This window comes from Labrus bergylta, chromosome 11 (assembly GCF_963930695.1).
Source record: "Labrus bergylta chromosome 11, fLabBer1.1, whole genome shotgun sequence".
NCBI lineage: Eukaryota > Metazoa > Chordata > Actinopteri > Labriformes > Labridae > Labrus > Labrus bergylta.
Window position 1 is genome coordinate 1,117,656 of NC_089205.1, and position 27,881 is coordinate 1,145,536.

At 39.2% G+C, this 27,881-nt stretch overlaps 1 protein-coding gene across 1 annotated transcript; it reads right to left on the reverse strand.

Annotated features, from left to right (window-relative positions):
• Positions 1–331: 331 nt before the first annotated feature.
• blmh (bleomycin hydrolase) lies at positions 332–23,038 on the reverse strand. The gene is made up of 12 exons (XM_020644605.3): positions 22,890–23,038; positions 20,977–21,174; positions 20,547–20,656; positions 19,536–19,677; positions 17,258–17,346; positions 17,062–17,154; positions 8,156–8,311; positions 7,881–8,039; positions 7,699–7,766; positions 6,035–6,152; positions 5,678–5,744; positions 332–638 (listed from the first exon to the last, which is right to left on the reverse strand). The coding sequence occupies exons 1-12, from the start codon at positions 22,897–22,899 to the stop codon at positions 490–492; spliced, it is 1,359 nt and encodes a 452-aa protein (XP_020500261.1). The 5' UTR covers positions 22,900–23,038; the 3' UTR covers positions 332–489.
• Between the last annotated feature and the right edge of the window lie 4,843 nt (positions 23,039–27,881).

A 27,881-nucleotide genomic window follows, 5' to 3' on the forward strand; every position in this document is an offset into this window, starting at 1 on the left:
ATTAACCGTAAAGACAAATCTCTGCTATCTTCCTTTTGACACTGATCTGTGGAAGTAAAATTAATCACAACTGTTTTGCTTGTGAGTAAGACGCTTGCCTGTTTAAAAAGATGCTGGTCCAACTGTAGAATAGAAATTTCAATTTAATATAAAAATGACAAAAAACCGAGCAACTTAGGGTTTTCACAGCACAGATTTCATGAACTCTTTAATCTTTAGCCCAGTTATGATGCACTAAACCTCATTCAACCATTCCAGAATACAAACAAACACATGTTGTGGTAGTGTTAACCACCACTCTCTGTAGAAATAAGACAGCAGACAAAAGCAGTGAAGTACAAAAGAAATCAAAACCTTTATTATTTTATCTAGAGGAACAGGCTTGTTTGGAAGGATGTGTGGGGTAATAATTGGAGAAGTCAAAGCAGCCAGGGAATAGGGCGGAGTTGAATAGATCCGAGGTTGGGGCTAAAACCTTGATTTCTTTAGTTAGGCCAGCGCCCCCATCGGGTCCCAGGCAGGAAGTACAACTGGCTCCTGTTGCATCACTTCCAGGACGTCGGAGGTTAGGAACTTTTTATCTACCACCACCTCGTACACATACTCGGAGAACCAATCATCCGTCATGATCAGGTAACCTATGAAGACAGACAGGAAACACAACCAAATTAAAAACTAAATCTAACATGGAAAGCAAAACCAAACTTCGTGCATCTGACCTACACTCTGTAGTACTTAATGTTGCCACTAGGAGGCCAGACTAATGTGTGAAGTTCATATAGCATAAGCATCTTTATGGACTGATGCAAAATCTGGTTTGCACTAATCTTGAGTCAGTGCTCAGCTGATGAAAATGGTAATTATTGATCAAAGTAGGTATGGCTATTTACAGAAAATTTAAAATAACCACTGTACTAAATGGGTTTCAGATTTGAATAATACTTCTGCAGTGAGTTTCTTATTGACGTGGCGCATGAATTAATAACTTTTTCACAAAATGTTTGATCAAAGCTCAACAAAGTAAATGGATATGCTGTTACAATGTTTGTCTTATACAAGGATTGTAAGTAAATAAAGACAAAAATACTCAAGTTTTAAACGAGTGATGCCATTCCCTCATGTAAGTAGGTGTATAGAAAACATGTCTTCACATGATCAGAAAAACAAAACCCAACAGCAAACAATACATGAACGTAGTGCCACCTTTATGTGCTTCCAGTTGAACATTACTCATAATTAATACATTCACATTTCATTCAAATATTACATTTTTGTCTAAAGCAGTAACATCACGTTTGATGACACACTGAATAACTAAAAGATTTATTTTTATGCTTGTAACCTGCAGAAGCTGCTTGCATCATTAATTCAGTGTTGGGATGACACTTTGGTGTTCAGTGTCTTGCCAAAGGACACTTGGACATGAGAGCAGGAAGTAAGGATTGACCGACTCTATCATTGAGCCACAGCATGTGGTAGATTCAGTTTCCTGACTCCTGAGCTGTTTATGTCATATCACTTCTGTGGTTAGATCCAGTGAAAAAAAAGCAGTTGGAATAGTGTTATGGCACACTGCTTCATCTCTTTATTGAAAGGCCAAGTGCCTCTTATTCCACGGCCCCATATGTCTGAGTAAGGTTTGTCATGATAGTTTCTGCTGCTTTCTCGATTCACACTAACATTTGACCATGATCTCTAGATAAATTCTTAGTTATTATTTTATTTTATTATACAGGACAATCAAAGAGAGAACGTGAAAGTATCTCTGCTTAGAACTTTTCATGAGAGAAGTTGTATCAGTGTATGTATATTTTATTGCTTTAAGTGCTTTTTTTAATCACAAAAAAAAGGGCAGTTTCAAAGGGCAGAAGGGTGGATAACGACAGGGATCCCGACCCCGTCATGGTTTACACTTCCCCATCCTGCAGTGTAAAATGTATGAAATCCTTCTGCTATCACCTCTGAACGCCCACCCTGATAAAACCAAACAATGTCTGCCTCTCTCTATCTTTGTGTATGCATTCATACAAGGTCAGTGTGGCTGAATGTGGGGTTGTTATGCAAGTGTACCCTGGACTTCCCATATTGTGATAACCTTATCTTCCTTCTGGGATGAGAATGTGCTGCAGCTCGTACTGAAATAATTAAAATCAACAATGTGTGTGTGTAAGAGTCTTAGATAAGTAGGACTTAAAGTCATGTGAAAGAAGCGGAATTCAAAGTACACTGCTACTCAAAACAATTGAATACCTTATTATATATTTACTTAACTCCTCCCCCCTTCCATCCATTCTTTACCCTCCTCATGTTTTCAGAGTTAGGCAAACATGAGCATCCCTCCTACCGTCAAGCCGACTTATTGAAGACGTCGGGGTGACCGCAAGAACGTGCCACAGTTCAAAACAATGTACCAGGGATGGCGTGTCTGTTGTGTATATGTGTTCTTCCAAGTACGCAAGTCTTGAATGGCAAAGTGCCTAGTTCTCACTGTGGTATCCTCGTGTGTTGATGTGAGCCTTCCTGGAACCAGCGTGTTGGGTGGCATGTTTTGTGTGTATGTGTGTGTGGATGTGAGTTGGGTGTCATTATTTGTTTTCAGGGATAGGCTTACTGTCCCATCTAAGAACAGATGGCTATACTGTGGGCTAGAGGAGTGCAGAGCAGCCGCTTTCCACCTTAAAGCAGCAATTCACAGCACAAGACTTTCACTGAAGTTTGTGTTTATTAAGGATGTGTGTGATTAGTTGACTAAAATATTCATGTCATATGTATCATTATATGTCATCAGCCTCGCTATTTGGCACCAGAATGACTAGTTGTTTCAATAAACTGTTCATATTTTTGGGGGGTTTTATGTCTAATCTGTAATGCATCCACCCTGCAGGAGCTAGGGCTGCAGCTAAGGCTGGTGGGTCTTTGTTCCTCATTCTACTGCCTGGATCTGAAGAAGCACAGTGAACGAATCGGGGAGCGATTACAGAAAAATCTGAAAGCTGTTATTTATTTATTTATTAGAATTATAAGGGAAATCCAGTGTGTACCGTTTAGTATTTCTCATGCTGCAGTTCTCATGAGCCTCATGATTAGAATGCAGGAAAATCCCACAGTCTTTAAATAGTTTATGATTTATTCTCTGTATTCATTTAGCAGTGGTAGTAATATCCTTTTAGATTACTTAGGAATGCTTGTCATCATGTACTTTTGTTACATCTGATTATTGTTTAAAAATGATGTATACATTGATCCTTTTTTACCCGATAAAGCAGATTAATAATATTCCATACAATCTAATAGTCTTTAACTTCTATCTCTAAGTAAGTCCACTGGTACTACGCATCAAGTTCTCTATCAGCTCCCTGATTTCTCCTGCATGCTTGCCTCTCCATTCCTCAGCTTTAGTAAAACAAATAAACTCTCTGGATTCCAAAGTGAACTTCACTTCTTGAACTTTTGTTCTCAAACACTTTATTAATCTGGCTGTGGATGGGCTGGGGGCCCTGGACCCTGCTCTCCTATCTAAGGGTGTCTATGGAATAAGATATGTGTGAAATACATTTGATTTGATGAAGGGCTATTCCCATGTTTTCCCATCAGTCACTGTGGTTTGTGGTTTGTTTGTGTGGACAGGAACAGTCTTGGGCAGGGATGTGGAGAACCTGCTGTGTTGTGAGGCTTGTTGCAGAAAGACAAAACCAACCTGACAGACTTTGTTCCCATGATGCATCAATTTGTCTCCTTGGTGGCTAAATCCAAAGTGACTTTGATTTCAGAATACGAATACAAACAAACGATGGCAACAAAGAGCTAAGAAATGGGTTCAACAAATCCTATTGAACATACTTCATTTCTCTTTTGAATTAACCATATGTTCTGCAACCATGCCAGCTTCCTGCTGGTTAGCATTCTCTTTGTCTTGCAGAGCTTTTTACACCTTTAATTCAACTCTTGTAAGAATAGGAGTAAACAGAGGGGAAGAGACAAGTGAAGGGAAGCCATTGTTATTAGTGCGCTCATGTCTCATTTGGTTATTGTGTCAGTGGTTAGCTTGCTAGCTACAGTAGCTCAGCTCTGTGAGTATTCAGTACGTCAGAGCTTACAGCTCCACTGCTTTTTTTTATTTTTTTATTATAGAGAATTATATTTCTGCAACTGGACCCAGATGGACGGAGTAAAAATAAGTCAAGTTAAATAAGGACAGCTGTGCTTGTGCTTATGTTCTTGAGTCTGTAGAAACAGGACAAAACCAATTACTAGTTGATTTAACAGTCTAATCCTGTTCCTTAATCAATTATAAGGAGACAGTGTGGTGTGAGAACGATTTCAAAAGAGAGAGGGCAGACACAGAACTCTGTTGGAAAAGCCTGTCTACTATTTCAGGAAAAAGATTCAAGTGCAAGCTACGACTTAGATGTTTTCAGACAGCTACTTTTACACTTTTACATCAGGTTGAAGGACTCTTTAAGGTCAAAATTCATTTTGAGGGGCAGTTTTGATGTCCAAAGGGCTACAAAAGTGATCAAACTATTATTGTTCCTCATTGTTATCAGTGTGTTGCACTTATTTTATTAAAGAGCCCATATTCTGCCCTTTTTGGGGTTCGTATATTTAATCTATGTATCTACTTTTGTATGTTCACAACAGCTAAAGTTCTAAAAAAGTGTCTGTTTTCATGTACTGCTCCTCCTTGCTCCCTCTACGCTCTGAGTCCGTCAGCTGCACTCTGTTGAGCCCACACTGTTAGACCCCACATGGGCCAAGTCTGCTCTGATTGGTCTGCCGATCTGCTCTGTCGTTATTGGTCAGTTGCTCAGCACGCTTCTCGGAAATTTCAACCTGAGCTGCTGGGCTTGCCACAACGAACCAATAGACTTAGATCAGTGATCTCACACTGACAATGACGCCGCACTGACACATTTTTATCGAGGGGGGCTAGAACTGAGTGTTACATGCGGCTAATGCTACAGCTAACAGGAGGACGTAGGAGAAGCTGTGTTTATGCGGACTTTGAATTTTTGCACATAGATGTACCTAAACATGCACAGGACACTTGAAAAACACACTTAAAGAGCATATAAAACCAGACAAAGCATGATATGGGACCTTTAAGTTAAATACACTTGATTTATTTGTAGTGGTGCTCTTATGGCTCTCTGTTTTACATGTATTCAGGCATGTGGTTAAAGGCAGACTGAAAACACCTTTGTTATAACACAGAAAATCCACCACATGTTCCAACAGAATGGCAGTATAAAGAACCTTTGTCTTTAATACTCATAATGTTCTTCTTGTGTGATGGTGCAAAGTGACATCTGACTGTATATTGCATCTATTAGGGGAAGCAACGCCGGCTTATGTGGCTTATATTCTCCATTGGGCACAACTGTTTTTACTCCATACTCCATTTCCCTCCACTGGTCCCTTGAATAATATCCTAATTACCATCTGATGGCTGACTGAATGCAGCTCAGGCCTTCTGTGGCATTTTAAGTTTTGACAGAATCATCATGTTAAATAATTGTGTTCCTAAAAGCGGCTTGTCTATTGTTTTTTGATAATATACTAACTAAGATTTATGAAAACAAGTAACTCCATAAACACGCTGCATGTTGTTCACAGGTTACACTCATAGAAACAAAATCACAGACCAAAGGACATCAAAAGTTTAATAATGTGTTACCTTTGTTCCCACGATCATCTCCCCAGGAGTTTTCCACCCTCCACTTCTCAAAGCCTTCTTTCCCGTCCTGAAGGAGAAAAATAGTGAGCTTGATTGGGAGATAAGAGTGAGAAGCTGAGACTGGAGGAGGGAGAGTGTCCTTACAGCTGGGGTTACTTACATGGGGGGAAATTGACATCACTATGAAACACTGCAGCAGATTAAAGCAGAATAAACACACAGCGAGGCTTTGATACATTAAACCCTGGAAAATTCTGAATGTGTGTATTCCTGTTGGTTTGCTTGTATGTGCTCTGTATTTGTAGAAGAGTTTACGGAGCTGTCCCACACCTGAACTGTGCCTTTGTGTATTCATACCTTGTCTGTGACAGCAGTGAGAATCATGGCGTGGGTCATGAGAGAGTCTCCAAATATCAGTCGTTCTGCCTTCGAAAGGTTCTTCACAGAGACTCCAAACACGAGCTCATGGTTGAACCTGCATGTATATAAACACACAAAAAAAAATCCTATTGCACAATCTCTAAAGGAAAAAAAAACAAGAATATCAAAATATGCATTTAATTGACTATTCAAGCTGAACATTTCAGAACAGGCAAAGTTTTTGATAACTTCATGTGGAGATTTTCCATATCATATCCCAACAATTAAAATAAAGATTTCTGGAAAAGCAACAGAAGAATTGTGATAACCCTAAAATCCAAAAGCTTAATCTCACAAGTCCGGGATTCTACATGTGCTGAAAGACTGCTCTCTTTATTTCTTCCCTGAGATGGAATGCAGAAATTAGGCTGCATTAAGGATCAGCTTCTTTCCAATTATGATGATTCGGCACCAGAAAAGATCTGTCCGGAAGACGAGCGTCAATAGAGATGGTTCCAGACTTATGGCCCCATGCTGGTTTAGATCAGTGTGCAAATTAAAACCTGGCGCCAGCAACTCAGACAGATGCTTATGCACCTGAAGGTTAAAGATGAGCAACTTTGTCCCTGTGAAGAGGCTGACACCTCATGATGGGAGATGAAGTCTTCACTTGTCTGCCCAGATTCAAGTGAAAATATTTACTACATCTCTTGTTTTAGGGATTTCAAATTTTTATTTAATTTTCAGTGAACAAAATGAGAGGGACATGTTTTCAAGAACTTCAATCACAGTTGTTGTAGAACTACCATGGCCTGTATGACCAAGAAGCTTCAGACATTATTCATTATTCATCCACTTATATCTACCACTTTTATATTTTGTATTTTAAGTTAAGTTTAAGCTTAAAGTTGTATTTAAATTGACACTTTATATTGTAGGTTTAAAATGTTTCGTCTACCTGCACTGTTGTTAATTTACAGTCTGTGTGCCTTTGAATTGCCCCCCGGGGACAAATTAAATTTTTTGAATTGAATTGATGACATGTTTATTTTGAGCCATATTTACTCTTTACTTTATATTATTTATAATTTAGATGTAATTTATCATCAGAATGGTCAGAGCTAATGTTGTAACAAATACCACTGACACAAACCGTCATGTGTTATTTCAAAACACATGACAGAGATCATTTGGTCAAAATGTTGGCATTATTAAACTTTTGCGGCATTGAGTAAATGATTCGGGCTTGTCCTCCTTCTCTTGCTGCTGCTGCCCTGCAACTTCTTGATGTGAGTACAACCACCCACTTTCTATCAACCCCATGGACTTAGGCAACAATTAGTCTATTTACTGGAGACCATATGCGACTGTGATTATTTTTAATAGTTTATTCATCTCGAATGCTTCTGTCTTGCTCAAATAAAAATAAAAAAGAAGAGGAGAAAAGACTTTCGGTCTCCAAATGTACTTTTGCCTCCAATAATATGCACGGCCCTAAAGTTAAGTCTATGTATGGAAAACCCTGAACACACATCTTTCTCATTTTGCATGCCAATAATCCAATAAAGCTTTACATTTACTTGGACTTTGGGATATTTATTCCCATTACAATACAATCATTTCAGAGAGTCTACTACAAACACCAGATGTTTTATACTCACACATTCAAGTCATTAATGCCCAGCTTGCCGTGGAAATGTTTTCCGACGTCACAACCAAACCACACTGCCTGAGGAAAAAAAAAAAGCAGCCATTTAAGATTTATTACGTTTTTCCACACATGCAAACAAATCCAGTCATCATCAATGTAATGGTCTCTACTGTTCTGCCTGCCCTAACCTACCTCTCCGTCCTTGATGGAATCAGCCGCAGCCTTTTTAAGCAGCTGGATTGGCTGATTGTTATACAGAGTGCTGCGGCCACCGACCATGTTACCTAGAAACTCAACACTGTACAGCTTCCCGTAAGGGTTTTGGGGTCGAGGGTCGTTCACAAGGCAGACCTGAGAAAAGAGATTAACCACATGATTTAAAAAACAAAGGGCTGAATTTCACAGGGTGTCAGGAACTGTGTTCAACACAGGGGACTAACAGAAAGCTACATGGCTGATTCACACACCTTGTCCTGAATGTTGTATAGGGGTTTGACATGCTCTCTGTAGAACTCCTGAGGGGTGAGTGGTCCCATACGATGGAAGTTCTTGTCCTTGTCTCTGTATTCCCAACAGATGGTCTCCGGGGGGCTGCCTAGACAAACGCTGGCCACACGGAACACCTGAACAGAAAACACAGTTCAAACATCAACATAACTACAGACTAGGGTCACTATTCTTTTTTCAAACAATATAACAGTTAGAAGACATGTACAAAGACACAACCAAAAGGACTAAAATCAACCACTACAAGAAACAAACCAAAACAGACAATACAATTAAAACCAGAAAAGGCAAATGAAGTAGGACATAAAATCCCCCATTTCCTCATCATGCTCACTTCAAGGTTTTATTAACCTGCCATAGTACATTAAATTTAAATCCAGCCTCAGCCTGAATGGGAATGTGCAGTGCCTGTATGAATACGGTCCAGAGGGCTTCCAATTCAGGTAAGAGAGGGGTCACTATTATTAATCATCAATCAATAATCATCTAATGACAGTGTTTTTTTTTTTTTTTTTAAATATTTGTTACTACAGACAGTTCATACTCTTAAACCTGTTGAGGAGAAGCACTGCTGAAATGACTTCTCATCTACTCTATCCCCCCCACGTTCTTCTCTTTTCCCTCTCTATATTGCAACCCACCCATCCACCTTCTTCATATCACTCTATTTGCTCATTTACACACCACACCTATTCCCCCTCTGTACATGTGGCTTCCTGTGGTGCTGAACTTCAGACTGGGTTCCTGTGTGCTAAATCTGGTTGTTTAGACTGTCTGTCAATCTCGCCCTTCTAACCTCTGTTATAGTTATTTCAGGAATTTCCCACTTTCGCTTTTCCCTTCTCTGTTCTGCAGGAAGCAGCCGATGCTTTCTTATCAAAATATGCAAAGAAGGTCCTGAGAAATAAAGATCCAGCACAGCCTCTTGTCAGTGGCTGACATAAGAAGCGCCAGTGCTTAATTTGTTTCACAAAGTGTACGGTGAGCCACAACACAGAGTAATGTTCTGACTGTGGTAATTACTGGTGAAACATCATACTCTTAGAGGACAAATATACCATAAATCACAACATGCTACTTTTTAGAGTGCAGCAGCTAATATCTAGACATACAGTATATAACTTCTGTCAGGGGAATTATTTTTGGCTCTGCCTGAAGAAATAAAGTAGCCATGGAAGCAGTTTTTCAAGCTAAGTCAACACATATTAAAACCTGATTCATAGAGAAGACATTCTCGGATTCTGGTTTGTAGTTACAGCGCCCTGTGAGCCCAGTATCTCCACCCCCCCAACCGCCATTACTGGGCACATGCTAGCCTAGCACAGAGACAAACATAGGAAAGGGCATACATTAAAGTCAAATTCAAGGTTTGTACAAACTATCCCCTGCTTCATCACTGATAGTGTATTCAAAAGAATACAGACACACACAAAAATACATGTGGCTGTGTCAACAAAGGCATCTGTTTAACTCCCAGCCCCCTATACATCTTCTTACTTATTTAATGACTTTGTTTACATTTTGTTTCAATGTTTGTCCAGATACCATAGCTCCTTCACTTTAGATGTTTCCATATTCCTCCCTCCCACTTCAAGGAATAATTCAAAAGCAACTTTAAAGCCTTTCAATGACTTTACAATTATTTTTCTTAAACACTGAGCCTCGTGTAAGGACCTCTCTTAATGCCATTTCAGCTTGCTGTCACCCACTAATATTTACAAGGTAAATAAAGTAGGTGTGAGGCAGAGACCGACAGAAAGGTCTAAATCAGGAAATAAAGAGCCACAGGGACATCAGAGAAGGATGAATATTAAAACACCTGCTGCATCGATGACAGATACACATAACTGACAGAGAAAGCAGAGAAAGAGGGAATATGGTAAAAGAGGAAAAAGGGGATGGAGAGAGAAAGAGAACGGCAAACAAAAACAGTTGATTTACAAACCTAAGAGACTTACAGTAGAGGAAGTTTGATTGATTGATTGATTGATTGATTGTTGGTCACGTTTAATAAACTCCTCCCACTGCAATACTTCTTAGATATAAAGCTATCATTATTTCACATTTTTCTTATTTAATTAGCTTTTGAATCACACAAAACATTTCCACAAAGAGCAGGGGGTGTTTATGTTCTGAATGAATACTGATTAAACTTTGTGACATTTGTCATCACATTAATCTTCACTTCTCTTGCGGACTTCAACATTCATATCTTTTTCTTTTTTTTAAAAGATTGATTTTTGGGCTTTTTGTGCCTTTAATGTAGAGATAGAGTGGATAGAGTCAGAAATCAGGGAGAGAGAGAGTAGGGAATGACATGTGGGAAGGGAGCTACAGGTCGGATTTGAACCTGGGCCGCCCGCTTAGAGGACTACAGGCTCCAAACATGGTGCGCACACTAACCACTGCACCACCAGATACCAATATTCGTATCTTAACATTTCAAAGACCTGCAAATCTTACTTGTTTCAAGAACCATCTGTCAAGTTACTTTCTCTTGGACTAATCAGAATCTAGCAGAAGGTCCATCCTCAGGTCAGCATTAACTCTGTGACAAACAATAAGCTGAGTGGCTGCATACAATCCCATCCTAAACACACACAATGTTATGATATGATAGCATCTGTGCTCCCCTGTTCACTTTGAATTGTTTTAATTGACTTAAAGGTCCCATATTCTTCTTTTTCTGGTTTTATATGCTCTTTAAGTGTGTTTTCCAAGTGTCCTGTGCATGTTTAGGTACATCTATGTGCAAAAATTCGCGGAAACGCGGCTTCTCCTACGTCCTCCTGTTAGCTGTAGCATTGGCTGCATGTAACACTCGGTTCTAGCCCCCCTCGATAAAAATTTGTCAGTGCGGCGTCATTGTCAGTGTGAGATCACTGATCTAAGCCCATTGGCTCGTTGTGGCAAGCCCAGCAGCTCATGTTGAAATTTCCGACACGCGTGCTGAGCAACTGACGGACTCAGAGTGTAGAGGGAGCAAGGAGGAGCAGTACATGAAAACAGACACTTTTTTAGAACTTTATCTATTGTGAACGTACAAAAGTAGATACACAGATTAAATATACGAACCCCAAAAAGGGCAGAATATGGGCTCTTTCAAAAAATAATCCCCTAAGTAGAGTAAAACAGTCCTAGCCAATGAAAACACACAACAGTAAACTTGGATATATAGGTAACTTTGGGCAAGGCACCCCACTTTACAAGATAGCTGTGGTGCTTGGCTGCAGGAGTTAAGCCCTCCTTTTCCCCCGGACAATCTGTGTGGTCCACAGAAAGCAGTGACACACTATAACCAGACGGTGCTATGGTTCAAAGAATAAAAACAGAATGTACATTAAAAATATTGAATGACTTTTGTATTTAGTACATTTCACTGTACATAAAAGTGGTGATTAAATAAAAATAAAATCTTTAATTAAAAACATTTGTACATTAGATTTATCCAACTGACTTTAAGCAGGATAAAAGCTCATCCAACAATGTTTGAATAAACAATTATGGCCAAGCCAAAGAAGACATAATGAGGGTCTGCAGCTGGCTCTCATCCAGTTTACGCCAAATTAAGACAAAACATGCACCCAATTTGTACTCTGCATTCAATTTATAACGATTGTCTGAAAGCTGGACTTGTGAGTGTAAGCAAATGACACCATACAAACAGTTTGGATAAAAATGAGTGAGGTTTTGATTACACGTCCATATTTTGTAAACATGAAACACATGTGGTCATTGTTAAATTGGAACATCGGTGAAAAAGAAATTTAGAGTGTAAGTGGACATCACTGGAAGAGCAAAGCTATTGTTGCAGCCCCTAACATTGACACATCTACAGGACGCCACCCACAGCAAACAAACATATCAACAGAGCCCACGGCCAGCAGTACTAAGACACAGCAAGGTTGCTCCTCTGTGATTTTTGATGACTGTCTCATGAATTAATGTCTCAAGAATCACATGAAGTCAGAGCCGAGAGCAGATCCGCACATGGTGAGTCTGATTCCATGACGCAATGGAGCATGAAAAGGCTACAGTTGTGGTGTGAGGGATACCATCTGTGTGCACTCATGTGTGTGAAGAACTGTATGGCACTGTACAGTAACCAATGAATGTATGTGTGTGTGTGTGTGTGTGTGTGTGTGTGTGTGTGTGTTGTCTACATAAGTGAGAGTAGAAGAGCAGGGACACACACCAGATACAGAATGAAAGAAAATACTTGCTTTGAAACTCAAACTAATTCATTCTGCTTAAATGATGCAGCGTATGGATCCTGTCATCCTAGAAGCTACTACAAAAAGAAACTTGAAGTGTGTATCAGTCAAGATTAAAATGAGGAAAGCTGCTTTTAACCTAAATGTGATTTTTTAAAGGTTCCTTTCTGGCATTAACAAAAAGAAGCAGTTCTTCACACGCACAGGGATCCCTTTGAGTCGAGCGCTACCTGTGTACAGTAAGTGGAAGCAGAGATGTTGACCCCAGTTGCATGTCATGGAAGTGTGTGGGGGTCTGAGATGATGAAGTGCAGGGTATAATCACATCTGCCAGTTGGGAGGATGGACAGCATCACTTCCACATATACCAAAGTAGGGCTGACAATTTGATCGTGAGAAACACATGTGCACACGTACTATAGATGCAAAGAGACCTTTTTCTGCTGTGGTTAAGTTTAATTAGATGGCTTTCATAAAATAAGAAAACAATTAGAACTGTTGTCATGGTACAAAAACTAACCTGTTAGTATGTATAAAAAAAAAGCAAACCGAGCAAATATTTACCATATATTTGAAATCTTCCATTATACACACATATATAAAAATAAATAAAAGAGTTAACTTGTATCTAATAGACAAATGGATCTATTTTTGAAAATACAATTAAAAAGCGTGCTCAACAAATATAAATATAGAGACATGAGGTCATAAGACGAAAAAATCATGGAAAGGTTCAATTTGATCCATGATTAACATCAAAGTAATGTGAATGCTGAACTGTTCTTTATGTGTTACATTAATGTCCACTGGACTTTAAAAATGTATCTTCCTTACATGCACTCTGTGAGTAGTTACACACATTAAGATGTTTTCTCATAGTCCACTGCACAGCTCCTACATCTCACATTTTGTACATTTGTGTTTTTTATTTTTTATATTTTACATTTTTAAATTCTATTTTATATAGTGTAATATCTTCTTATTCTGTATTATTTAAGTTGTTGCTAGTTCTGCTTTATTTCCTTGTTAATTGTTTAGCACCAATACACCAAGTCAAATTCCTTGTATGTGTAAATGTACATGGCAATAAACCCTGATTCTGATTACATGAATTGGGGGGGGGGGGGAACATGGAACAACATTAAATAGCTATTACAATGATTTTGGTCAAATGTACGTGACACAACTGTACAAAGCTGACTGTCCTCATGGCAGTCGTTGTTATGAAATGACCAAAACCTCCATTACTACTTGGCCATGATAGATTGGCATTTCATAAAATAAACCAGTTCCAGGTGGACAAACAAAGACCCTGTCAACCCCCTGCCCCTCACTCTGTCGTGCGGTGCAGTGTGAGCAGTCTTTACTGTTGCACAACATGTGTTTGTGTGGTGGTGTTGATGGCTGGACGTCCATTGGAGGCACTTTGAGATACAGTGGACTGTTTAAACAAGCAAGCAGCCAGCAGCACAATGCAACCAAACAGCTGACAACAAAGGCTGCTTAACCAGACCCCTGCTCTGCGTGAATCATCTCAATAGGAAGCTGATTGACTGACTGGCCCCGAGCTTATTCAAACACACAGGAAGTGTAAATACTGCTTCATATGCATACACACCTACTGTATAGAGTTGACCTGTACAAGCCATGAAAAAGCACACATTGTAGGCACATGACTGCACGTCACTGCTTGAATACAGGTGTGATTCAGTGTGGAAGAACCTGTCTACATTAACATATTCACCTTTTATTTATTTATTTAAAGGATTTCATTTATTTTCAGTCTGTTTCAGGACAGACTGTTCCATAAACAAGATTGCCATCTTTAACCGTGTAACATCTGGAGCTTTGGGCTTGTGGTTATCTCTTCTGCACAATCTGTTCACACACGTTTATCAGCTCATATGAGATAGAGACTTTCAGGCATACTTTGCTTTCATTCAACAAAATAATACTGGAAAAACGTCCTTATTATGCTACATTTGTTTAAATGATATAATCCATGCCTTTATAAAAACAGATCTAGTGTGCTAAAAATGAAAAATAATTTTTCTTAAAAATATCTGCAAAAATCAAATTTGTCCGCAGGCAAGAGTGTCACCTGTGTTGCTTTAAACTTTTTTGCTGAATAAAGTCATTACGGTATTAAACACTAATTTGTAGGTATTCTGAGGTAATACAAGTAAGTATTACTAAAGCTGTATACTGAACAAGAAAATATCATATGATGTATCCCAAGTAATGGGTTTAGACTGTTTAACTATATGTTCTTTTAAAAAAAAAAATCAATAGCATTAACTTGAATTTTAGGTAAGGGAAGAGAACCTTTAACCTTGACCTCAGTCTTAACACTGAGTCAGTTCTGACAAAGGCATCGATTCACAGTTATGTCTTAATTTACAGCCCCCTCTTCTGGTCAAAATAGAACAATACAACAAGAAAGAAGCGTGTTCAAAATAAAATAACATTTCTACCAGTTTTTTTTTCCCACACACACACACACACACACACACACACACACACACACACACACACACACACACACACACACACACACACACACACACACACACACACACACACACACACACACACACACACACACACACACACACACACACACACACACACACACACACACACACACACACACACACACACACACACACACACACACACACACACACACACACACACACACACACACACACACACACACACACACACACACACACACGCCCCGGTAAAGGTTACACTACAGTCTTTTGCAGTTAAATAAAATCTCTCTGCATTCAATTCTACATTTCACCCACAATTCAAAAAAGCTGAAAGTGCTTCATTATTTTGTCCAAAATGTGTTCCTCCAATTCTGTTTGTTATTGAGGTCATAGTTTAGCAAGGTGTCTTTCCTTTTTTTGCAGCAGAGAGAAGAAAAAAAGCCTGCACACTTGCTCAAATGCCACAAAACGTTAATCACAACGTTTCGACTAGAGGTCTCATTCATGGGAACATTTTCATAGTTCTACATATAGTAACTAAAAAGTATAAAGTTACCTCTGGTTGAAATGTTGTGGATAATAAAACGTTTTGTGTTAAAGTAGCTGTGTAACTTTTAAAATGGCCACAGAGTGTTTAAGAATGCATGTACTAGTGCGTCCTCTCTTTTTAATAATTTCATTGAAAGGATTTATACTTTATCACCATATGTAATCATTTTATTAATAGGGCATTGTTAAGAGAAAACCTCACTTTTAATGCACTTTTATTTCTTTGCAATAGTATAAAAGAGTCCATTTATTGAACTAGGATGTTCGAGTCTCTTTTGCAAAATGCTGTTCATTATTTACTTTCCTTTTTATAATAACATTGCGAGACTTATGACAGGTAAGGATGCAGCTCTGAGCCCTGGTTGTTGTATTCACAACTGAAGGCTATGGTGACTAAAAGGATGCTAAATGTGAAAACAAATACTAGAAGCAGGGACTCTGACACCTGGAGCTTTCAAGACAAATTAAGATGTGTCTTTAGTTTTTGAACACAGTTTACCTTTCTGAGTTCCTAGAAAAGATCTTGATTCCCTCTGAAACATCCTGGAGTGGGCATGTTAATGATCATTTTAAAATATACAGTATGTATGTGATTTTTTTGGGATCTTCCCAGTGACTAATGTCCCCGTTGATTAAACAGAAATTGAAACAACTAATAAAACTATTTAATACGACGGAGGATGTTAAAAAAAATATATATTTTTTTTAAATAATCCTGTCAGTCAGTGTGGTTCTTTCTTCAGTTTTTTGCAGAATCTTTTCAGGGTGCTGATATTTTATGACAATGTGAAGATGATGATGTGTCAAAAGCATGTGTAGTTTCATATCTGCACAAGTAAACAACACAACTATTTGTGTCTGTTATCTGTCTGCCTTGTTAAAGTGTCTCATGTGCAGAGACAGTTTGTGTCTTGTTTATCATTTTACAGATAAACAAAGTCTTTCAAGTTGAAGTGAAAACTTCTCTTCAACTGTTTTTACCGACTACACAAGGAAGTATCCTATTTCCTTATTAGTGAAACCTTTAGGACAAGATGCTCCATGTTTGTCATTTGAGAACAGGATGCTGCTGCTCTTCTCATATAGACTGAAATAACCACTTTATTCTTTTATTCTTTAAAGACTTTAAGAGTTCTACTTTCATCATTTCTGCGCAGGCTGATCTCATACTCGTTAATTTATGACTTTAATCTCAAAATACATATATATATTTTTTTTTTCAATGTGGCCATAAGCCTCCGTCGTACTTTAATAATGGAATTGATGATTATTTTAAATGCCTCTAAAATGTGTGGCTCTTTGTGACATGAGTTACCCCGTGGGTAAACAGTGCTGTGGCTAACATTAGCAGTGCTCACGTCACCAGCCTTTATTCCTCACTAACATCCTCATGCCTGTGCTGAATGTGGTTAGGCATTACTCCAGCTGACTGGTTATATACCAGTTTAACCTGACGCAGCTTTTATATGAGATGCCTTATTTAATGTGCTGGTTTACACCCAGGCGGAGATTTCTGCTTTTAATGGTTTAGTCATCTAATTGTGCACATTCACAATAGATAGATAGAATCTTTATCATCATTGTATAATGATGTTTCAGTCTCACCTCCTCGATCATGGTGTCCATAGCATCATGCAGTTCAGCTTTAGTTGCATCACTGGCCACCATGTTCCTCAGTCTTAGGCAGTATTCTCTCAGCTAGAACACACAGTCAAACAGAAATATTAGCTTTACCTCACCGATTACATGCTGCAATAATGGGGGTTAATTAGTTTTGACTGAAGGAAATGTGTAAACATACCTTATGGTTAAGGATGTCATTCATTCTCCGTGAGGCCTCTGAGCTGTGTGACTCTGGAAAGCATTTCTTTGGGATGACTCCATATTTTTCTGAAAACAGATTTACAGACATTTAGATAATTTCCCGATGATTTAGAGTAAACCTTTAACTGACAGTCAATAACTTTGAAACTGCACAAGCTCATTGTTTAGGACAGTGGTTCTGTAGGGCCCCCTTCTGGAAGACGAAAAGTATTTTCAAGCTCCCCCACCTTTCATCATAGACATTGACACATATACATTTATCACACTGTCAGTCAAACTGCAAAAAGTACAGAATAGCAACTTCAGTGTTTTACCACATAGTGAAAAAACCAACTAACAACAGGCATCTTTTAAAGATGAAGCAATCAGAGTGACACCATGCAACTTCTCCATTTTTAATATGTAACAACAACACTTTTGTTTTGTTTAAATCTTCAGCCTGACTCTCTGAAGATACCACTCTAAGTTCTGTATTCTGTGGTGATTGAAGCAACTGCAGGAAAATCTCTCACACAGGCAGGATGGCAAAGGGAAGGGGTGTGGCTTAATTCAGTACCCACCATTGAACAAGTGAAGCCGAGGGCGTCATATGACTGATCATATTTTCTTTATCTTTTTTAATCGTAGTTGTGACGTCTGGTGTAGATTCATTATTAACCTCACGTTAACCTGTAAGTACTTTTAAAATGTTCCCCTGATTTGCTGTAGTTTTGAGTGATATGGAAAGATATATCATGATATTTTCATGGCAGGAACTCATTCACAGTTTGATGCATTCTAAACACTTTTTATGCACAATTTGAGCGTTTTCTTTTGGGTCTTTAAATCTATTTTAGAGTTCATCAGGTACATTTTCACACTGTGATGTATTCACTCGCAAACATGTGGACTTCAACTTCTTGTGTTTCTGTACTATTCTAGCCCTGCAGAATTCCTACAACTGTAGTTTCATACACGTAACCTTTGTTGACAGCAGGGCTGTACAGTACAACATATATGTCACACGTGCTGTGCTACAAACGATTTTACCTCATTGCACCGGTGCGACAGAGAGGCAGATAGACCTTTTTTAGAGAGAGATGGAGAGAGAGAGAGAGAGACCGACAAAGAGAGAATTAAAGTAAATGTAACTGGGTGATTTGTGGTAACAATGTAAACTGGATCCCTGATGGGTTACGTGCTTTAGGCTCGGTGCCACTTCAGCAAGTGCAGCAGGGATTAGCATCTCCATTAAAGCAGGTCCACCTGCTGAAGGTCTGTTCAAACTGAAGTCCTGCTTTTCAAGTTCTTAAGATGATTCAAAGAAGCGGGCTGTGGCTCTGACTCATGGGCAAAAAAGTGGCTGTGGATGCTATTACTCCCGCCAGCGTCATCGAGCATCACCGCTGAGTGCAGTTCTGCATAAGCACAAAGCGGATTCTTTTAGAAGCTTCAGCCTACTTAGAGGTAAACACAGTGACTAAAAACAAGTCATAGAAGCTCAAATAGTCTAATTTTAACATTACTGGATTTATTTTAGTTTTCTTTATGGACTGGCAAGAATGGAAACAAAAACAATTCAAACATAATCCAGAATGTAAGTATTCTGTGACACATCTAAGTAAGTTTTACTGAAATCTTGAGTTTTATTTATAGAGGGGTCGGGACAACGATGATTGACAGACAGCGTCACCATCGTTACTCACTCTCACCTGCCTGCTAGAGTTGTTGACTCACTGACATCGCTTCAAGCATCCAATGCATGAAAATAAATGAATGTGCTGTTCAAAACATTGTTTAACAACTGAGGTCAGGACCTCGCTGAAGTCATAATGTCATTTCATTCTTGATTCCTCAGGTGAGCTTTGAGTGGAGACGCTTGTTACTAACTAAACCAAAAAAATGCAAACCTTGACAGTGCAAACTCTGCAAATAATTGTTTTCTTGCACCCTGTCGAATTGGAAAAATCTCAAACAGTCCCATGTAACTAAATGAAGTTATTTTCACAGACTACCTCTTCATTTTCCGTTTTAGCCATGAATCCCGTGCCGCTGTGAAGAAAATGGGAGGGCAAACGTCTGTGTAGGAGTATAGAATTGCATCAGATAGAATGCACACTGTTGTTGCTCAATACTGTGATATTTCTACTTTTGCAGATCGACAACCCATTCTAATCCTTCACCATCTAAGATTGTTTTATAGCACACCCCTGCTCTGCTGGCAGAGCAAAACAGGGGTTAGGCAAGTTAGATTATGCGTCATGAAGAGAACTAACCAATGAGGTTGGCCAGCATGTCCCACTGTCCTCCATCATTGGTTGGATTCGAAAGCAAGAACTGGACTAGGCGTCCGTCCACTGGGGCTTTCCTCTGTGCTGTCTCTACACAGGCCTGGAGAAAGTAGTAGCATCGCTCGATCTGTTCAAAAAAAACCAAAACAAAATAGAGAAATACATTTAGTTCAAAGAAACAATGTCACAATGTTATGGTACATGCAGAAATGTACACTGGAATTGGACCTTTTAATTTCCCATTAGGTGTTTTATATCACATATGTCTACATATTACTGCATGTCTGTATCTGGCCTGACAATAACAAAAAAGGCCTTTTTCAGACCTTTTTTTTCTTTTTTTAATTCTTATAAGTGTTCAGGAAATATCATCTTGAAAACATAAGATTATGCCTTATCCTACACTGAGGGGCATATATGAAATGTAGTGTCCAATGAAGTGTCTCTCAGATGTATGTCCCAATGACTAAAATGTTCTGCCAGTTACTGGGAAAATAATTTCTAACTGGTGGGTTAGTATCACATCCTGGCTACACCCATGATTTTTCAGAGACAGAGATAAAAACATTTAGCTTGTTGTCACTGTGACGTCACCGCTGGAAGAGCCCTGACAACAACACAAAGAGGGTTTTAGGTGGACAATGATGGTATAGTAATAGACGGCAGTACAATAACACAGTACCAATACACATTCACACACAACCACACACACGGTGTACTGACTATAAAACAACAAAAACATTCATCAGCCAGAAGTTTACATCACTAGAAACCTAAAACTTAAGAAAGTTAGAAAACATACACAAAACCAGCCACAAACGTAAACCAATGCTACCTCCTCACACACAAGTAACACACTGACTATCTGTATACTCGCTGTGAATGTAACCACAAAATAGGGAGAAATTTGGAATGGAGCAGGAACAACATATAGTTGCCCTCTAAGATGGTGAAGAGTGTAAAACCAAACATGTTAAGTGCTGTGCTGTGTCTTACCTTGTCCCAGAAAAAGAGATGCGACTGACTAAACTCAAACTCTTCTATGTTAAACTTCTTCATGAAGGGAAGCCGCATGACATTGAGGCACGAGAAGATCCAACATCTCCCTGGTGAAATAATGAGACAAAGAACAATTCTAAGAATTTTTCAGATCATTAACATGTGTTTATGGATACATCAGTAGCATTGTGTGTGATCTAACCATCTTATGAGGATGCCTTCCAAAGCTTGCTGAAAATTTGCGCAAACCTCCATGTCTATTTTATGCATTATGAACAAATAAATGATTTTCAAAATAAAACATAAACCAGTGATTATTTGGAAGGAGAGTTGAATAATGCTAAAAAAACATTTTTTCCATGCTTCACTTGATGCTATAAGTATGCTATGTACAGTATTTGTCATTCTTCCAATACTGCTTTCCTACCTGAGTTTTTCTGGTTGGTAATGGGCTTGCCTTCCGTGGGAATAGAGTGCTGAAAGATATGCACTGTATCCTGGACAGTCTGCCGGTGCAGACAAACCTCCAACGGGTCAATGCAGGTTGATACGTTTTGGGCCAACAGGTAACGTGGCTCGGCCCGCAGCCGCTTAAGGAAGGTGGCTACCTTCTCCTGACTTAGACCTGGAAGAGCAAAAAACATAAAACAGAGAAGTCAGGGTGAAGAGAAGAATAAAAGATAGGAGGAATGAATGATATAAGGAATAGAAGAAGGATGGAGATTTTAGACTTTAGTTAGGAAGACTTTCACAGCTAGATAAACAAGCTGTGGATGATGTTTATGCACACTGCCCCCTTAAGATGAATAAGCACTCTCAGACTCAGTTGTCACAAAAGAACCAGGAAAATACCAGATCAATAGTCATAACATAGTAGCACATTGTTCACAGAAGAATTGTTCACTGTACAACCCTTCTCCAGTACATGGACAGATTATATTGGATAAGAGTCGATTAAGGACATCAAACACAATCATGACAAGATGTCTTAAAGAGAAAAAAGGGCATACTAAGAGAGGGAGGGACAAACAAAGAAGAAATATAGAATGCTTCCTAATGGTGCGATAAGTGCCCTGGTAAGAGTGAATCAGAGCTTGATGGTGTCATTCCTCCAGCTCCCTGTGTGCGAGGAATACTTTGGAAAGCAAGTCGACTCCCTGGACAGGAGAAGTGGTGCACACTTTGACAAAATCAAACCTGCACTGATCTATGGCTTGAAATTTAGTCAAATAACTGTGCAAATCAATTTAACACTGACAAGAACATTGCCTAGTCATGCATGCTGCCTGGACTTCAACCCCTCTTTCAGTTGTGTTCTGTTGCTTTCCGCCCACACAAAGTTCAGATGCAGAATAGTGTCCCTGCCAAACTTACATTCATACTCCTGTAATCATATAACTGGCCTATGGACGGATAATATATTTTTAGAACAGGCCAGCATTGAGTTTCAACATATTTGTTTGCTTGTGGCCCAACAAGTTTTGAGTCTTCTCAGTCAGTAATGTAGTTTGTCAAGTCATTCAACAAGTGGGACCATGGATGATCAGAGCACAGACATCACAGTGTTTTCTATGGCGAGGGGCCAAGCACGGGTAAATTTACACATCAGTGGATGTACAATTGGCTTTATATTACCTAAGCACATCACTACACCCATAGGGCTAAATGTCAGGTGGCATGGTGCCTTACATTGGGGCGGGTACAACAATAGTGTAAAGGTCAGAAAACCACGACAATAACACGGCCTCATTTTAAATCTTACTTTAAATAGTCAAAACCCCATACATCTCTTTAATCATCTGTTTGAAGTTTGGACATTGGCCTATCAACAAAAAATGGAAGTAACCTATAATCGAAACAACCCAATTCAATGGACTTTGCTGATTTACACGAAACTTGGACGTATCCGAAGAATGTTACAACATTTTCAAAGTAGCTTTTGAGGGTTACAATTGTGCTTCCAAACGAAAACCCGCTAAAATGAATCTGAACTATTGTTTAGAGTTTGACAGCTTCATTAATGATTAGCTAATGTTAGCCACATCAGCTAACGTTTCCGGGCTCATGTCGCCGACACCAGATACACGGAATAAAGGTCCTAGCTGTATTTGTCTCAAGTTTGGATGAGGGTGCCTTCCTGAAAGGTTATCGGCACTACCTGTCATGTTACTAGCATAGTAATCTGCGTTGAAATCTTGCTTCTATGCTGCCATTAAACGCAATTAATGCTAACTTAGCAAGTGGACGTTAGCTTGTGTAAGTGTCATCCTCCAGCTGTTAAATACAGGCTGCTGCTACCGGAAACACAATACTGATTAAAATAATGTACACTAAACCTACCAGTTTCCATGTTTTTGTTTAGCTTGAGGAGCGTTTTCTGTTAGCCTGAGAAGTCACCGGCTCTTTGTTTATTTCATTCACACACAGTCACTCAGTGCACACAGGGTGCGCTCGATTATCACATCACCGTATATTTGTGACGTAGCAGCTGGGCGGAGTTCCCAATCGGCAAGATCCGCATGGTGGTAGCACATTTCGCTTGGTAGGACTATTCCCTACTCCTGACCAGAGCCTTCTGTCCCCACGTGTAATAAATTAATTCATGTCAAACTAACATAAATTCCGACATTACTTTTGTTATCTTGAAACAATTGTAAAATCCTAGACCAGAAGTTAGGCTCTGCGACCCTACAATTTCGACCACTTTAGATCATTCATATTAATGAATAATGAAAATTAAAATGTTACCATACTTTACAAAGAAATAGGCTGCTCATTTAGAGCTGTTATAACGCATTTTTGTCCCTCTGCACCTTTAAGAAAAAGCTGAAGACCCAGCTTTTTCATGAATACCTACTAACTTAATGATGATGGTCTCCATATTATTGATGATGATGATGGTAATGACGATGGTTTTTGTTTGATAACGACGACTTATAAGATCGTTTCTATCCTGATTAGAGCTCTCAAGAACTGCACTAAATGTTGTGCTTTGTCTCTGGTCACTTCCTGTCAGCACCTGTGTGTCCAATCAGACTCAAAGCTGATCGTTTGCTCTTACTGACATTGTTCCCTTTTTTCTAGATCCTTGCTTGTGTTGTACTTACTCTCTGTTGTACGTCGCTTTGGATAAAAGCGTCTTCTAAGTGAATTGTAGAATTGTAGAACGACCTGCCAGACTACAGTCAAACTTGACAGAAAACAAATCTCAGTAAACATTCATTAGTCAAGTTTCCAACGATTAAAGGCCTATACAGATTCACCATGACTTACATTAGAAAATTCACAACGGAAGGATCTTTAATGTCCCGTACAAACAGGAGAAGTGATTACAGGTCTAAACCATAAACCAACCAGTTATGATGTCAATTTGAATAAGAGTGACATGCAGCTTTTATTGTGAGGTTTTACCTTCCGTTAAAATAGTCCAGGATTAACCTTTTTTTGGGTAGAAATCATAGACTGCATGGCTGCTCCATTTGCCTATGTTGTAACTGTAATATTTACAGTCTATACACATATAAATAGGCAGGACTGTGCAAAGGTTTATTTTTATTATACGTTGTACGGGAATGCCCATGTGTGCACCTGCATAGATGACATGTGGCCCCTTTCCAAGGTTGTCCTTAATGTCCACTGCTCCATACAATGACAAGTTTAGGCCGATGTAAAGGTTGGTCATTTTCTAAAACTAGTATGATTTTGAAAGTAGAATTCCCTCTGTGCTCCATCTGCACCCACCCCCTCCCCTCTGTGCACCCTCAAAAGCCATGAACCCTCACTTACATGCACATGTGCCATTGCTCCAGAAGCGGACCCTCAGCTCATGCTTTGAGTGTGGGCTCGTGCAGCATGGGGTAGAGAACGAGCTGGGAGACAGGGAGGCGTGTGATTGGTTCATCAGATTGGTACCTCGTAGCAGTCATTGGTTGAAGTTTTTACAGGCTTACAACTGAAACAGATGATGGATTTTCTTTGTTCCTTTTTCAGAGAAGATGAGTTATTAATTTCTGTCAGGACCTAAAGACAATTTCAATCAAAATCTTGAAAAGTGTATCTGGAGGAAATGACCAACCCTGCCTTTAATATTATGAAGATTAGGCCTATAACACACGATCAAATGCTGTATAGTTTAATCATGTTGATTCTTAACATGATGATCTGATAGGCTATATGAAAACAGTTGGTGATGTGGCTAAGTTGGTAGAATTGGTTGTCCCTCAATCCAAAGGTTGGGGGTTCAATCCCCAGCTCCTGCAGCAACATGTCCGATAGGTTCTTGGGCAAGACACATCACCCTGATTGGCTCCTGCTGCTTCGTCAGCAGCGTATGCATGCCTGACTGGATTCGTTACTTCTGATGGTCACTTAACAGAGCAACCTCTACCATCAGTGTGTGAATGGGTAGGTGTGACCTGCGGTTTAAAAACGCTTTCAGTGGATTTCAGTAGCATGTGTACATAGTGATCTTTTTTTTCTTCCACAAATTTTTCAACGGACAATAAGCTAAGGCATGGAGTTTCAGTTTGAAAACAATCATTTTTGTATCCAAAAAGAATAGCATATATGAATTTCAAACGGCTAATGCAAAATGAAATTATTCTATTTCCTCACTTGGAGTTTAAAAATACATAATGCATCACTCATGAGGAATCAGAGGTCTGATTTAGGTTTTTCATCTGTAATGCATCATATATCCACAGCAAGTTTTTCTTCTAGGAATGGGGGAGTAGCATCCATAGCCCTGGGGCCTAAAGTGGTATTAAGGTGCCTGAATGTGTTTGGGCCAATGGGCCTCAGTTCCATGTAAAGATACTAGTGTGGTTATCAGCGGCCAAGGGTAACCACAAGCTAAGTGCCACTCTACACTGTCCTGTTTAAGAGCTTCCCACTCCCCTCTTTTATATCTCTATCTTTCTCTGTCTTTTTCTCCATATCCAGCTTTCTTTTCCCGTCTCAAGTTCAGTACAGTAGGCCTAGCTTATTAACTGCTAGGCCTACTGTACACATAATAGCTTCCAAACATATATTTAGTTGGTTCATGATAATCAGTATTTTAGTTAATATGAGAATTAATGTATTTTCTTTTTGGGTAACTTACCGTTTTTCTTCTGGTGAGTAGGCCCACTACTAAATCAAGTACAAATGTGTAACTTGTTTCTAAGAACAGCAAACACAAAAAAGAGGTGCAGACAGGTCCAGAGATTGAATTTGGTGGTACCCATGAATGGATAGGATGTGCTTGAGTGTTTTGGTGTGCCTATAGTTGTCTTGCAGATTGAAAAACTACAAGAGTAAAATACCCTGAATATTTTTAATTCATAGTTATGTGCCCATATCTTAATCACATAGTTTGCTCTTGGATAACAACATTTTGCCAATTTACATCTTCAATGCACCCTATACATGGTGTCATTGTGTTTGTTTGGTACATTGACATTAGTTGAGCATCTCTCTCTGCTTTATATTAAATATTTTAGTGGGTTATATTAACAATAATGATAAATACTACAGTGCAACAATCCTTACAGAAAATAACAAATTATTCAACCATCAGCTGTGTCACAGTCACTGGCCTCATGGGGGAGCTATGAAACCACAACCCCCTCAGTACAAGTACTTGTGTCAGTGCTTTGATTGTAAACCACTGAGAAGTGTAGCTCCAGCTCAGATGTCCTTCTTTGGTAGAGCCATCACATCTTCCCCTAAGTTAACTTGAATTAATATTGAGCAAAGTACTGTCAAGTCCAGTGACGTCGTGGGAGCGGAGCTGGACTCTCTGATGGCGGTGTCAGAGAGGAGGATGCTGTCCTTGCTGCGTGGCATCTTGGACAATGCCTCTCACCCACTCCATGATGTGCTGGCAAAATGCTTGTTGGTTGTCTCAGGCCGTCAACCAACGATCTCGATTTAGTGCTAGACTCAGTCCCTCACAATGCACCACAGAACACCACAGAAGGTCATTCCTGCCTGTGGCCGTCAGACTCTATAACTCTTACATTTAAGACTCAGACACTGAGTCTGCAATTTTTCTGGACTATTACCTGGACCTCTATGTTCCTCCTAAAACTGTGCAATCTGTTGAAAACTGGACAATATTTATACATGAACCGTGCAATATCTAGGCTGTTTATACATCAGTGTGTATTCATATTTGTAAATATTGTTTATATTCTCAATTACCTGGGCTTGAACATAGCTTATTATTATTACTACTTTATTATTGCTTTCACTTGGTTGCTTATTATATTGTTTTTTCTATTTTAATTTTAATTTTATATTGTGAATTTATCTGTACTTCCTGCTGATTTTTGGTGTTATGATCAACTGTAGCAAACAAATTCCCCCCTGGGATTAATAAAGTATTTCTGATTCTGATACACTCAAAGTGAGTTTAACGGATAAGCTGACAGATTTTGTTGTTAAAATTAAGTAAAAATATATATACCGTATTCATGCTGTAAAAACAAAAACAAAAAATGCATTATGTAATGATCCATTGGGCTGCAGGCATTGTGATACCTCCATAACTAGAGAAAAAACAAGTTTGACGTCATGATTTGACCACAGCTTAATAATACTTGACACTTACCTTCTGGTCCTGTGGTTTTACCCCAACTGGATGGACCCATAGCATTAACTTCAAGACCACTCTGTTGTAAGAGGCCAAAAAACATGGGAATGCTTTTTCTACAGTGACTAAAGTAAGACCTGAGATGAATGGAATTCCCTGAACATTGCAAGTCATCTTTGTGTTGACCTGAACAGTTCTGGATTTTTCTAATTGGTGTCAAAAGCATTTATATATGTCTCTCTCTATAGTGGATATACAATGAAATCAAAGCAGTCCATCTTGTTATTTATAATGTTTACTTTTGTGGCGTGTTGACTGATGTTTTCTGCAACAATTATATAGAAGCATGAATGTCAAGAAGGCTTAAGGTTGGACAAGGACTGTGTTGTAGTAGAGTGCTCCATGACTGGAAAGTCAAACAAAACAACCACTTAGTTTCAATATTATTTAATTCCCCCCCCCCCCCCCCCCCCCCTGTTCTGTATCGCGGTTTCCTTAAAGCTGACCTTCCTTTCTGAAAATTATGTTCCCATTTACGAGGTGTGTGTGTGTGTGTGTGTGTGTGTGTGTGTGTGTGTGTGTGTGTGTGTGTGTGCGTGGCGCTGAAAGTATGTGTATGTGTGTGTGTGTGTGTGTGTGTGTGTGTGTGTGTGTGTGTGTGTGTGTGTGTGTGTGTGTGTGTGTGCGTGGCGCTGAAAGTATGTGTATGTGTGTGTGTGTGTGTGTGTGTGTGTGTGTGTGTGTTTGTTGAGGGGTAG